The sequence below is a fragment of the Sceloporus undulatus genome, chromosome 1 (assembly GCF_019175285.1).
Source record: "Sceloporus undulatus isolate JIND9_A2432 ecotype Alabama chromosome 1, SceUnd_v1.1, whole genome shotgun sequence".
Classification (NCBI taxonomy): domain Eukaryota; kingdom Metazoa; phylum Chordata; class Lepidosauria; order Squamata; family Phrynosomatidae; genus Sceloporus; species Sceloporus undulatus.
The window spans coordinates 197,567,379-197,581,668 of record NC_056522.1 but is presented as its reverse complement, the minus strand read 5'-3'; the positions used below and the strand labels follow the sequence as shown (position 1 = coordinate 197,581,668).

The 14,290-nt window shown below is 38.4% G+C and overlaps 1 protein-coding gene across 1 annotated transcript in view; it reads left to right on the top strand.

The window, feature by feature from the left end:
* Positions 1–14,290, top strand: part of COL3A1 (collagen type III alpha 1 chain) — a 90,958-nt gene that overhangs the window by 57,027 nt on the left and 19,641 nt on the right. The window contains exons 13-33 of the mRNA XM_042473963.1: positions 194–247; positions 1,473–1,517; positions 2,753–2,806; positions 3,247–3,345; positions 3,483–3,527; positions 3,628–3,726; positions 5,215–5,268; positions 5,444–5,551; positions 5,750–5,803; positions 5,934–6,032; positions 7,747–7,800; positions 8,082–8,180; positions 8,549–8,602; positions 8,731–8,784; positions 9,408–9,461; positions 10,334–10,387; positions 11,792–11,836; positions 11,946–12,044; positions 12,143–12,250; positions 12,906–12,959; positions 14,178–14,231. Coding sequence (XP_042329897.1) covers positions 194–247; positions 1,473–1,517; positions 2,753–2,806; positions 3,247–3,345; positions 3,483–3,527; positions 3,628–3,726; positions 5,215–5,268; positions 5,444–5,551; positions 5,750–5,803; positions 5,934–6,032; positions 7,747–7,800; positions 8,082–8,180; positions 8,549–8,602; positions 8,731–8,784; positions 9,408–9,461; positions 10,334–10,387; positions 11,792–11,836; positions 11,946–12,044; positions 12,143–12,250; positions 12,906–12,959; positions 14,178–14,231 — 1,440 coding nt within the window. The remainder of the gene's footprint in view (positions 1–193; positions 248–1,472; positions 1,518–2,752; positions 2,807–3,246; positions 3,346–3,482; positions 3,528–3,627; positions 3,727–5,214; positions 5,269–5,443; positions 5,552–5,749; positions 5,804–5,933; positions 6,033–7,746; positions 7,801–8,081; positions 8,181–8,548; positions 8,603–8,730; positions 8,785–9,407; positions 9,462–10,333; positions 10,388–11,791; positions 11,837–11,945; positions 12,045–12,142; positions 12,251–12,905; positions 12,960–14,177; positions 14,232–14,290) is intronic.

Sequence of the window (14,290 nt, the reverse complement as noted above, 5' to 3'; positions counted from 1 at the left end):
GTCCATTGACTATAAACCCATGGTCCCTGTTGTCCATTTAATTTAAGTCCATTATACTCTGGGATATTTCTAGAACTTGGATTGACATTTCTGTAATAGTGATCTCAGAGATGTCATTCAGTCAGGAATGCTTCTAAACAAAGTGTGTTTGATTGCTATTTCTCCTCTAAATATAATAATGTGTGTTCAATAGGGTCCAAGAGGTCAGCCAGGTGAAAGAGGAAGAGCAGGACTTCCAGGAACTGCTGTAAGTAACTGAACCAAACACTTACATTGCATATCATTTTCTGTTCCAAATTCGACAAAGCATGTTCATTGTAGCCAAATAGCAGTGGTGAAGTTAGATCATTTTAGGCCCTGGATCTCAATGGCCTTATGAACTCCCATCCCTTAGATAGTACAGTATATTCTTCCATTTACTTGAGAATTTATTAAGCCCCCTCTGGCATGCACAGGATGATGCTTGGATCTTTTTGCCACATCTGAATGTCTGCCACCAAGTGTTACGCTTAACAGCACTATTGTCTTCAAGAAACTTATAATGAATGAGACACGTCATATAGAAACTCTTGTTTTTCTCATGGATGTAGTGAGTAAAGTATAATCAGTGGTATTTCTGTGGTGGTGAGCCCTTTACTACTTTGAAGTCATCAGCGAGTATCCAATCTTTCCAATCTCTGATGGCAGAAGTGACTATCTAACTGTGAATTGCCCCTCATTGTCAGAAGTGGTTTGGGGCTGTAAATTGCAAAGTGGAAAGCCCTTATATAGTAAAAAGGGCTACTGTTAATCCCTATGTGTTTTACAAAAAATAGTGTGTATCTTTCTGCACACATTTCGGTGCCACATTTGTGCCAAAAAAGCTACCTAAATGTAGCCAAAAAGCAGTAATTTTTTTTTTTTTAAAAAATGTGAGCCATCATCAATAAACACATCTTTAAAATACAGCATCCATTTAAAAAAATGTTAGTAGTGTAAGAATAGAATTACATTAAGTTTTGTCTATGGTAGGCACTTGGTTCCAGGACACCTCATGGATACCAAAATCTGTGGATGTTAAGTCTCATTAAATGCAATGGATAATAAAATGGTATCCTTTATATGAAATGGCAAAATCAAGACTTGCTTGTCAGAATTTATATATTTTTGGAATGTTTTCAAGTTGTGGATGCTTGAAATCATGGATAAAGAATCCATGGATATGAAAGACTAACTTTACTTAATTCTTTTACCAATAATTCAGTTTTATCACCCAAACCCATCCATTCCAAATCTGTCAACTAGAGCTCCACAGAGCCCATAAAAACCCAGTTCTGAGAGATTCCCTACCTTGGGCAAAAAGCAAATTCATTGTACCTTGAATGATACAAGTCATATTATGCTTTCTTGATTTATTTCTAAAGGACAAACATAGTAATATTATTTGTTGGCAAAATTCATTTATTTCTAAATGTATTTTATTTTTTTAAAAGGGTGCTCGTGGTAATGATGGAGCTCCTGGATCAGCTGGCCAACCCGTAAGTAGGACTGCATTGTATGATTACTTAGTTTTCTCTCTGCCATTCCAAGTATACTCAAATGCTGACCAATTTGTAATATGGTTAACATCTGACTCCTATACTATTTTAACTGTAGCCAAGGCAGAAATGCAAATGCTTCACTCATCTAATTTCCCATAATGAAAATACAGGCTAAAGTACAACTCATGCTTTCAAATCAACTGAAATCGCCCAAATTCTTGGCTGCTCCTTTTGCCCCATTTGCATGACCCCTTAGTTACAGACTGCTCAAAAGTAGCGGCTTCGCACCGCCCCTTTCAGCACAGGATCAGGACCGTGGCAAACACACACCACAGCCCCAATTCAGTACTTTGCTAGTGCTAAAAAGAATGGCAAAATGCCTCTCCTTTTAACGACAGCAAAAAGGTGCCCTTGCCGCCACTGCTGTGGCTTTTCAGCGCTCCTCTGGTGCAGAGTGTCTAAATGCTGCACCAACAGAGCATCTTGACACCACCCACTGTGTGGTCAGGTGCATGGTGTGACACTGGTATTTGGGCATGTGGCATCCAGACGCCATGCCCTACTCTGCCCCAAGGCCGGTGTTAAACACTGGTCTGCTTAGCCCCTAAGTCAAGTCATGATCCAACCTAGTGTATAATTTTTTAAAAAAAATAGCTTGTCAAACCACAAGGCAGTAGATGGCTATCAGAAATAACTTTCTTAGGATAATATTCTGCAGCCTAGCCATGGTGAAATGCTGAGCTGATAAATTCATGCTGCTATGCCTTGACTCAACCACTTGGTTCTGGAACCCACACAAATTCCTTGTTTTATACATCACTTTCTCTGTTTCTGTTGTATATAATGAGCAGTAAATAATAGTTGGGAGAATAAATTTTTAAACTTTGGTATGTTTTTAAATGATTTTATTCTGTTTATGTGGTATTTTAGTTGTTTTAAAATTTTATTGTGAAAGCTTTTAAACTTACTCTCTCTGGGATCCAGCTTGGGTCCCACTTTGGGAGAAAGGCGACATACAAATAAAATAAATAAATCAAATAGGCCTATTCTGTAATATAGGTCTTGGTGGACTGGTGGGTGCATGCACAAACATAGACAACACATTCACTTACTATTTGATCCTTCTCATGATGCAACACAACTGACAATCGTTTTTATAATCTTGTATAATTTTTTTTTTAAAATAATGGCACTGGCCTATGTACTGATATTTTTGTGGTTGAATTTTGCAGGGTCCCCCAGGCCCTCCAGGCCCCTCAGGATTTCCAGGTTCTCCTGGTTTTAAGGTAACATACTTTACATATTTATCTAAGTTTCATTACAACAACATATTGGTCTGGGTTTTATTACAACAACTAATGATGGATGTACTTGCGTTTATTTGTTGTTGTTTTTTTAAAAAAACTTTTAGCCCATCCCTTCAATGGCATGTATTGTGGGTGTATACAATCCATTATCAAGTGTAATTTTAAAGTGTACATTTTTCACTTTTTCCTATCTGTCAATAGCATATTTTCTTACTAATGATCTTATTCTCCGCATCCAATAGAATTTTATTTTTCAGTTGTATGTCTGAATAGCTTGTCTCTAAATTCAAAATCGTTTTTAGTGAGCCAAGCTGATCTAACAGACTAAATGATTATTATTTTCCCTCCTTGATATACTCGTAATAGCCAGGCTACTAAATCATACTAATTTTATTGATCACACACTCTTTGTTTTACAGGGCGAAACTGGTCCTGCTGGCCCTCCAGGCTCCAGTGGATCTCCTGGGACAAGAGGAGAACCTGGTCCTCAAGGTGCCCCTGGTGGTCCTGGTCCCCCTGTAAGTGTCAAGTGTTCTTTACAAAACTGTACATATTTAGTAACCTACTAGTATCTGTTTGATTGAAATGGTAACCTTTCAAAAATGCAAGCACAAACTGTATCATGGATGTCAACGTTATCACTTATTCTCTGCAGGGCCCTGGAGGTCGAGATGGAAGCCCTGGTGCAAAAGGTCTCCCAGTGAGTATCCGAAGGCAAAGCCATATTTGCAATGGGAATTATCAGTTTTACTCACTACTGCTTAGGGATGCTTATGCAACCATTCTTTGTTTCTGTGAAGGGCGCGGCTGGCATTTCTGGACCTCCTGGACTGAGTGGAGCTCGTGGTCCTCCTGGGCCCCCTGGTACTAATGGGATCCCTGGACAGAGAGGTCCAGCGGTAAGTCACTGGCAGTTTCTTCTTTGTCAATGGACAAATCTTAGTCTTGCTTTCTCTTGCATTCAGTTTGGTTTATCAATACAAAGTGAAAATGCCATACTGTTTTCTGCATTACTTACCATCTTCTTTATGGTGATTATGTAAGCAAGTGAAGAAATTTGATTTGTCTTTACTTGCTTACTAAATACAGAGTGTGGTATCACTGAATGCATGGCCCGGGTTAAATGCAAAACATTATATTTGAGGTTAAGTAAAATGATACAAAAATTCTAGCGATGTAGTCAAGTCTCAAATCAATTCTCAAGTCTCTACCTTCAAGTCTCAAGTCAAGTCTCAGCACTGGGAGCCTACTTCAACAGAAAAAAAAGGAAGCAGTGTGCATTTCTTAGCAGAGAACAGCAAATATGTTAGGCAACTGGCTGGAGACAGAAGGATCCTCCTAAAGTTTTTCAAGCCTGGTGCATAATGTATTTGGTGTGCCCCTCCAGGAAATTCACCCCATACTCTGAAGGCAGGTCTTGTCTGCTGCTTGAAATGAATGACATGAGCAGGTTGGTCAATAAAAATATACAAGTTGCAAGTTGAGTCAGTAGATCAAGTCCGAGTCTTTAAGGCAGCTTCAGTCCAACTTGAGTCCAAGTCAATCAACTCAAGTCTACATCACTCTGACACTTGTGTAAATTCCACTGATGAAGTGGGTCTATTCTAACTGAGACTATAGAATTCAAGGTAATAATTTGAATTCAATTGACCCTTCCACTAGGCCAAAGTCCATTCCATTTACAGAAAAGATGTTTTCCTTGGCTAAAGAGCACTATTCAACAAAATTCTTCTACTTGGACAAGATCTCAAGAAAAAGTTTAGACAATACTTTTAATGATCCATTTGAATTTGTCTGTTGCTGCTGTAACTTCCCTACTCACCAGCATTATCATATCATTTAGCCCCAATATATTGCACACTATACTATGACAAATCTTTCTTTTGTTTGTGCTCAAAGAGTTCAAGGAACAGCACTAATAAATTTCTCCTATTGCAAAACCTTTTTTAAACCAAGGGAACGAAACCATACATAAGATTGTAATTATATCTCTAAAATACTAAAGGGATCTGTGTTTGATCTGAACATTTTTTCTTTCATGTGTCTGAACATTTTTTCTTTCATAGCCTACTGGTCAAATTTTAAAAGCACAAACAAATATATTTGTACAAAAATTGAGTCTTTTTATGTCATTCTAGATTAATGGAATTCAAGATGCACTTAACCTGGGCCTATGCTCTCAGATACATTATTAGACACAATTTAATGTATTGGGGGAAAGGAATAATTTGAAATGAATGCATAGATAGCATTATCGATACTGGCATTATTATATCATGTTTACTATTGGATGTATTGTATTTATTATGTATAATGCATCATTTCTTATTCACTTCATGAAAAACTGAATTAAAGATGAGTTTTAATATATCTATGTTATTTATTAGGGTGAACCTGGTAAGAATGGTGCAAAAGGAGAGACAGGACCAAGAGGCGAACGTGTAAGTATATGGACATACTGTCCTGATAGATTTGAGTGGGACCGATGTGCAAATCACGCTCAAGCAGAATTTATTAATGTTGTTCTCAAAAGATCTATTTATCTTATGTTTCTTTTCCTTCTTTGGGAGTTCATTAGATTTACCAGTTAATAGTTTTATGATGTTTTGTTATAAGGGTGAAAATGGTATTCCCGGTGCCTCTGGTCCCCCAGGAGAAGAAGGCAAGGCAGGAGCAGCTGGTCAGCCTGGTACAAATGGTATACCTGGAAGTCCTGGAGAGAGGGCAAGTACTCAGTACCACACTTTTTACACCCTTGGGAACATAAGTTTTCCTATTGTAGGATAGGAATTCTATAGCCCAAATGGAATTCTAAAACTAAAGGTTTCCTTGGTAATTTAATACACTTACCAGCACATCAGTACCTTTCCCCAGCTATTTCTTAACCCACAGAATGAGCATTTCTGCTTTTCTCCTTCTCAGGGTGCCCCAGGTTTCCGTGGTCCTGCTGGTAGTAACGGGCCTCCTGGTGAAAAGGTATACACTTCCTTTATTGTAACATTCATTTTCTCTAATATTTATGACATTTTTCTACAGATTGCAATGCAAACCCCTTTTCCCCCTACATGTCATTCATAACCTAATATTGAAATGTGTTTGCTTTCAGGGTGCACCTGGTGAACGAGGAGGCCCAGGAAGTCCCGGGCCAAGAGGTATCCAGGGTGAATCCGGGCGTGATGGTAGCCCTGGTCTTCCAGGAATGAGAGTAAGTGGAAACCTCTACTGAGTGGGGAACAAAAAATAATGTGATCATGATTAGGGATAACTGAGTTGGCTAAATAGTTAACTTTAAATCCAAATACCAGCACAATCTTGGACTGATAATCAACCCAGCCCACATTGTTGAGATTTTACACATTTATTATAGTTAATAAAGTATTTAGAAATCATGTTCTAGGAAACACAATTGGCTATAGAAATCAGGTGAACTCTTTTTTTGTTATTGACAATTTTCTACTGTTTTCAAGTCTTTGATAATCCAGTTACACCTACAGATTTGGTGTCCAGTGTTTATAAAGAGTTATGCCTTCTTGAACTGAGGAAATGGTAGATCTGCTTTTTGACGGCACATGTGAGCCCACATGATAGATTCTTCCTTCTTGGGGGAAAATCCCTCCACATAGGAGATTAGATGTCAGAGGGAAAAGCTCAAGACAAACCATCTTGTTTACTTCCCAGATTAATTTACCTATTTGGGGTATAGATAATAATTCAGTCAACACAGGCCTAACATGCACTGCCCAGATACAACTTGACTACGTCATGTGCCCTTTGTGGCTTTTTCCATGTGGAGGAACTAGTCCACTGGAGAAGTCCAAATATATTCCAAGCCATTTTAAAAAACAGACAAAGATGAGCATTCAGCTAGTAGGAAATCTTGTTTGCCACAACACTAGGAATGGAATGAATGTTTGAAATTATTTTTAAAATAGTTGGAAAAATGTTCTCAAGTTATCAGGAAATATTGGGAATCTCTGTGGTTCAGGACTTAGTGCCAAATTTGCACTTTTTTTGCTCAGAAAACAGCATTCTGTGCAGAAAATATTATTCCTATACAGAAATAATATGCAGAAATAAAACTGCCATATCTAATTTTATACAAAAGAAGTGCCCTACTTCGATATTTTCTGCCTGCATAGAAAATGCTGTTGAAGTTTTTGTCATCGTTATGCAGACTTCATATGTTCTAATGAAAAAACTGAATAAAAATTAATTTTAAAAAATATACATTTGACACAGAAAGAATCTTGAACTGCAAGTAATAATCCTCAGCAATTGTGGAGGTTTTAAAAAAATTTCTCTCAGCAGAAAAAACAATTGCAAAATTGCTCATTGCTTCCTTTGAAAATGAAATTCATGAAGAATTATATCACTACTCAAGAGTCAAGATCAATGTAAAGCATTGCATGGCTTAGTTAATTCTCCCAGTTACTACTCCCAACAAAGTAGAATCCATTCATCAGTTGCTGAATGCTAAGTCAGCACTTACAGAAATCCCATTGATTTAACTGGTCTATATCACATAATTTTCCTGTTCAAAAACATGGATATTCCTTTTAACACCTTAACATATTTGTTCAAACATAACTGCAAAGGAAGCCATATAATTCAGGGGTCAGCATCAAGTAGCCCTCCAGATGTCACTGGATTGCAGCTCCCAGCATTCCTGACTAGTCTAACCAGAGCTGAGGAATGGTGACAGTCAAAGTCCAAGAACTTCTGGAGAGTTTCTTCATTTCCATTCCTTTTGACCTATTAGTTCCCAGTCCCTCAGTTTAATCCTAAATTCCAATATCCTTAAGAAAACAGAGTTTTTAAGCCTAATACTGTAGTATGTGAAAAATTAAAATGCAACCATAAAACGTCCTCAAATAAGATGTAATTCTTAGGCAAATGTAATTTTTTGTTTTCTCATCCAGGGATTAACAGGAAGTCCAGGAGCCCCAGGATCAGATGGAAAACCAGGCCCATCAGTATGTGATTAATATTGCTCTCTTCCTATTCCTTTCTCTATACCTGAACTTTATATCAGATACACTGATATGTAGTGGTTCATTTCAATGGATAAATTGGCCAAAACTGTCTTGGTAGTGCTTGCGTAATTGCATCTACAATGGAGGGGAGGGAAATGATATTATTCAAAGCCTGATCCTTTCCTTATTTCTTCATGATTTGTGCAATTTTAACAATATTTTTCATATCTTTTATAGCTTTTAAAATATGTTTGTATCTAATTTTCTTTTGTTTGCACCAGGGTCCACCAGGAGAATCTGGGCGAAGTGGTCCCCCAGGCCCAGCAGGTCCACGGGGTCAACCAGGAGTGATGGGTTTTCCTGGTCCAAAGGGTAGTGAGGTCAGTAAAAGCAACAGAGCATGTGCTTCCTTTGTGGGTGACATTTTCACCTACTGTAGCTTTTCAGTATAGTATGTGTGTCAACTATTCAAACATGAGCTAATGGGAAGTTAAATGGCTTGTCTGTGAGGAACACATGAACCCCAAGAATGGGGACTTGATAATGAAATATCCACATCTATTTTTATTATAATCTATTCACAGTGTGCAGACTATAATTATAGTTCCATCATACTTTGATAACTCTACCTAGTTATAGTTCATCTTACAGTAATAGTTGTATCACATAGGCTTAAGCACATTATTTTCATAACAATACTTTAAAATACCTTACTTTGAAGTAACTCATTTTTTTTTGCCAATTGTAGGGTTCACCTGGTAAAAATGGAGAAAGAGGTGGTGCTGGACCTCCTGGTGGACAGGTCAGTAGAATTAACTACATGGTCCCCCCTTCTACTTTTAAATTGGGGTAAACGTGAAGCAGACCCATAACTAACAGGTTGTTGTTGTCATTATCATTATCATAATCATTATTATTATTATTTAACAGGGACCACCTGGAAAGGATGGTGAAGCAGGAGCTCAAGGCCCCCCAGGACCTGGTGTAAGTCAGAAAAATGAAATAGTCTCAGAAACATAAAAGCCATTTGATACCATATGTGCAAAGTAATGGAATATAAAAAGTGATGATTAAACCAAGACCCCCATTTCACCCCCTCATATCTGGCATGCTGGAAAAGGGGAGTCACTCAAGCCCCACTGTTGGCCAAGAGGCCCCAAACTTCATTTGGTATAGATGAGTTTTTTCATCATTGGGCAGTAAATTAACTGTGTGAGATAAATTACTGGACGTGAAATTACTGGATATGAAATGTGAGTTGAGTAGTAGCATCTATGACTAATTTAATGTCTGTTACAATAGTATTATAACTGTTGCCTTTTATTTTGTTTTGTTTTATTTATATTATTGCAATGGCTATAGTCCCAACTAAAGTAGACTCACAAGTCAACACTTGGGTAAATTCAGTTAATTCAATGGTCAAGTTTAGTCAGGTCTAATAATAGGACTGAGGCTAACTATAGGATTGGTGTCATGCCTTTTTTGTTCCTTAAATGCTCTGGATCAGGAAGGCTGTTACAAGAGAATATAGATGTGCAAAGGGTGAAATAGCAGTGTGTTAACAACACTGAAAGACTCTGATTGGTTTTCCTTTCCTTTTTTTTCAGGGTCCTCCTGGTGAAAGAGGAGAGCCTGGTGCAACTGGGCCACCTGGATTCCAGGTATTTTGACATTCATGCAATCACTGTGTTCATAGTGAAATTCAAATGTTAATGGGGGGACTGAAGTTTAATTTGGTTGTATTAAGGGCTTTGAATTTGAAGTTTGCAATCTGAACTCTTTATAGGAGAGATCCCATCAAAATCAATGAGATCTGAGCAGTCTAACTTTAAATAGGATTTCACCTTGAAATAATGATGCTTTGTTGACTGATTCTACAGCCAGTTATGCATAACTATCCCAATGTTCCCTGGTCTGCACTCCCAGTCATACCAGGCATAAAGAGAGACCCACAATTTATCTGAGTGGCTCCTGAATATTTGCAAGAGATTACCACATTAGGGTGATGTAAAAAAATGATGAATATCCTCCCATTCCCCAAGAATTTTTTCCAGTCTTAAGAAATGTAAGTTCCCTCAGCAATTCTACAGAGGTTGTACTTGAGCTGGGCCTTTCAAATTTTTCCCACTTAATGTAAAAACTTCTGTAGCACAACATTTCACTATGTTCTTTGTAACAGTGCCTGATGATGCTTTGATATGAAAGAAACAATATCTTAGCTCATAGACGGAAACCCAGTTTTTCAACGTAATTATGCATGAATTCCAAGTGACTGGGAAAGATCTCTGCCCAGGAAGCCCAGTGAGAATCAGACCTGAGTGGAACTGAATGGATGGGTTAACCATAGAACAATTTTCAAAATATGGAACACTTATGGATATCTCCACACCTTAAAATGGAGACCAGTATCTGAAATAAACTACTATCTGAACAATTCTTACCTTTTAAGAAATATGCAGCCCCATAGGTTATATGATTGGTGTTGAAAAAGTATATCAGAATGTGTATCAAGTAATAGTTCTGCTTCCTATAGGGACTGCCTGGATCTTCAGGACCACCTGGAGAGAATGGAAAGCCAGGAGAAGCAGTAAGTTCCATTTTCTTTTGCTCTTCCACCCCTTCAACCTCCTCTTTTTTGCTCCTTGGCCCTCCTTTCTCCATGCAGCCTCCTTCAGACACTATTGCACGTATGTACTCTTCAAAATGCATGCTAAACGTGAAATAGTCTTAATAATATCCTGAATTGACAGGATGTTATCAGCAGTAAGATAAGTCCCAAAAAGTCTCTCTCTCTCTCTCTCTCTCTCTCACACACACACACACACACACACACACACATTCACACACACACACTTTTCAAAGTCTGCTATTCCTGAGTCTTCAACATATGCTGACAGAAAACAAGTTTCCTGATGAAACAAAATGCCAGAACATTGTCCAGATATAAAAAAACTGAAACGAGGTCTTTGATTTTCAGCACCATTCATAATACTGAATATAAGAAACAGTGCATTGCATATTCACATAATTTATATATGTATGTACATAAACCAGAAATAGCTTTTGGAAGCACCATTTATATCAAATGTTCTTGCTCTTTCAGAGGTTCAGAACATGGATTTGCTCACCCTAGGCACCTCCAACTTTACAGAATCCGGGAATCATCTTAAATCCTACTCTGCACCATCATGTGCCCTTCAATAGACTAACGTTTAATAATTTCACTTTGCCTGCCTATCTAACTTACCAGTCTAGATCTTAGTTCCATTTTAATCCTCCTATGCTCAATCAAATAGGATTGTCTATTTCTCTTTCTCTTCCTTTTTTTTTCTCCCACAATTTTCTCTTTTCCTTTCTCTCTCCTATATGCGGTCCTTATACCATCAGTGTGACACTGGTTATTTTGGTTCATTAACTTGTTGAATGAAAGCAAATCCTATCAGCTGGGTCTTAAACTACATAGATCGTTGAAGAGAAAATGTTTAGACATGTGTGAAGCATTAGTGTTTATCAGAGCTTTTCCAAGACATCTTACAGGCTAAGGTAAAGAACAAGATGGTACTCTTTCCCCCATATATGTTCTGAAGCTGTCTAGACTGGCAGTTGAGCCTTACTTCAACACTAGTTATGAGACAGAATAATATCATCCATTGCACCTAGTACACAAGTATCATCCAAGTATGGAGAAATTCTGATCACTCAGGAAGAATATCTGATGGGCTGCTGCTTGATGAAACAGTTGCCTCCTTCTGCCTGATGTTAGTGTATGCTCCAAATAAAGAAAAAAATGTGTATGCTTAAACGTGTTTAAAACAATGGTCTTGTGCTCCTGTGGGCAGTGTGGTGTATGTATCACAGTCATGTGTGCCATTATTGCTTCCATGGCTTGCCTTCCACGTAACACCATGTATGTCTTGCCTGTGTATGACACAGGCATGCTGTATAATCCATGAAACATATAGGTAATCTTTTTGCCTTTGATTCATAACAGGGTCCAAGAGGTGAAAATGGAGCTCCGGGACTTCCAGGGTCCAAGGTAAAACTTGCATCAACCACTGCATAATTCTAAAAAAGAAAGAGTTAAATAAATGTATGACATGTATTTTGGAGACTACAAAGGTGTTTTTTAAAAAAATCTACACTAGGGTGAAAATGGCATCCCAGGCGAACGAGGTGCACAGGGGCCCCCAGGTACCCCAGGAGCTAGAGGTGGAGCTGGCCCTGCTGGACCAGAAGGTGGAAAAGTGAGTAGAGGTTATGTTATTTTGGGCAAACTTTAAATTATATCTTGCATCTTTCTCTTTGGTTCTCATAACTATTGCTCTTTACAACATTGTTCTAGGGACCTGCTGGCCCACCAGGTCCTCCAGGCAATATGGGATCACCAGGTTTGCAAGGAATGCCTGGAGAGAGAGGAGGCCCTGGAAACCCTGGACCCAAGGGGGAAAAGGTAGGCCTTTGTGTATAGAGTTTCCATTGAGCCCAAAAAGTAACTTCCTTCCAAACAAAATAGTTTTGGATTGGATGCTAATCATAATAGTTATATTATGGAGGCTGTTATAAAATTAGAATCAGTTTAGTTTTAACTCTTTATCCTTGGATTTACTGAAGACATTTGCACTTCATTGCTGTGACTGTTCTTGTCTTTATCTTGGTTCAAAGAATTCAACGTTCATAAGCCAACCCTCCATCCATCCCCAATCCACATTCTGATTTTGGTTGACCAACAAACCATCGCTTGTTAGAATAAATAGTTTACAAACTGCAGGTCAGTTTTAACTAACCCACACTATGGCTTGCTGTGATATACAGACACAGTAATTATTACCTTCTAGCACTTCCCTACTCATGTAATTTAAATTAAGGCTGTGTAGTTAGTTATACCCTTTGACTTTTGTGAGCTGGTAATCTGGGACAGAATGAGGTCTATGGTAGGAAAGATAATCCTTTCCATCAGTGGTATTCATTCAGCTGACGGATGGGCACCATTTGATTTCACCCATAACTGAATACAAGTTGCAGATTGCAAGTGCTTTAGAATTTTTTTTGTAGGTTTTTACTTTGTTCCCAATATTTTGTAATCACATTTGCCTTTTGTTTGACAGGGAGAACCTGGTAGCAGAGGTGGAGATGGCTTACCTGGTAAAGATGGAATGCGAGTGAGTAAAACTTCTTATCCCATTCGAATGTGTACATATGTGGAAAATGTGCCTACCACATCTAATTTGTAACAACATGCATTGAAATTGGCAAATTTCATTGATTGAGAAAGACATCCATCAGCAAACTTTTCTTCCTCATGGCCAAAGACCTTTGCAAAAATGCAAAAAGAAATAGTAGAACAAAACACATTTTAAAAGTGCACTTACTAAAAATGTTAGAAAGATAAAGGAGTGAGTTAGATATTGATTCCCCTCCCAATAAGGTTCAAGTTTTACTATGAATGCAGCCTATGCAGAGGGAACTCTTTCCCAGAGGAAAATTCCAGGAACTGTGGATAAACATCTGCCCCACTTGATTCATAATGGATTTGGAATTCCAAGCTTTCTTAAATTACTCTATAGGAGGATTTTCACAAGAGTTCTCCATCAGCTCAATACAGACATATGAGAGATGTGTCTACCACCTTTTCCTACCAGTAACACTTTCTTTCCTCAATTTCATACTTTTAAAGAAGGAATCATGAACCAGGCAGACTAGAAACAGCAGTATGCGGCCCAGCCAGGAGACATCTCATCTTTAAGGCCTAGAAATTTCTGTTGTTCCCTCATGCATATGCCTATTAGCCACTGGAACATATGCAAGAACATAAATTACTGCTAAGAAACACAGTGGAGCTTATATCACAAGCCCGGGGGATGGGATCGGTGTGGAAAGGAAGGGGTGGGAAGGGAACGGAGAAATTATGCATATTACCACACAGGAGAATGTCACTGATGCCACTGAAAGTTCCCCAGCTGTTCCCCATCCGTCCCACAGCAGCGATTTTCAAGAACTGTTCAGAATAGTTCCCCATTAATAGTTATCCATTATAAGGTTATTATTCCCTGGTTCTGGTGCAGAACATGCCAGATGTTGTCCAGACTGCTCACACCAGAACCAGGTTTGGGACATGCATTGTCTGAACAGATTGACGTCGTAATGGAAAGGAGGAATGGGCTTTTTGGCCCATGCAGACCTTTGTCTCTGTTGGAAATGATGGGACTGGCTACAGAACTTTCAGGCAACAGATTACCTGATACAATCAGGTGCAATCAAAAGCAATCTGTTTAGTTATCAATGACAGAAAAAAAATTGACAACACTTTTTGAATACATAATTTGTTGACAGATATCTCCAGGTTGATAATACTAACTAAGTATTTCTTAACTTTCCAGGGTCCTGTAGGATCCATTGGACCCCCTGGCCCAGCTGGCCAACCTGGTGACAAGGTATTGGTGGTCTCATTCCAATAAATGACAATTTATATGTAATTGTTAACTGTGCTCAT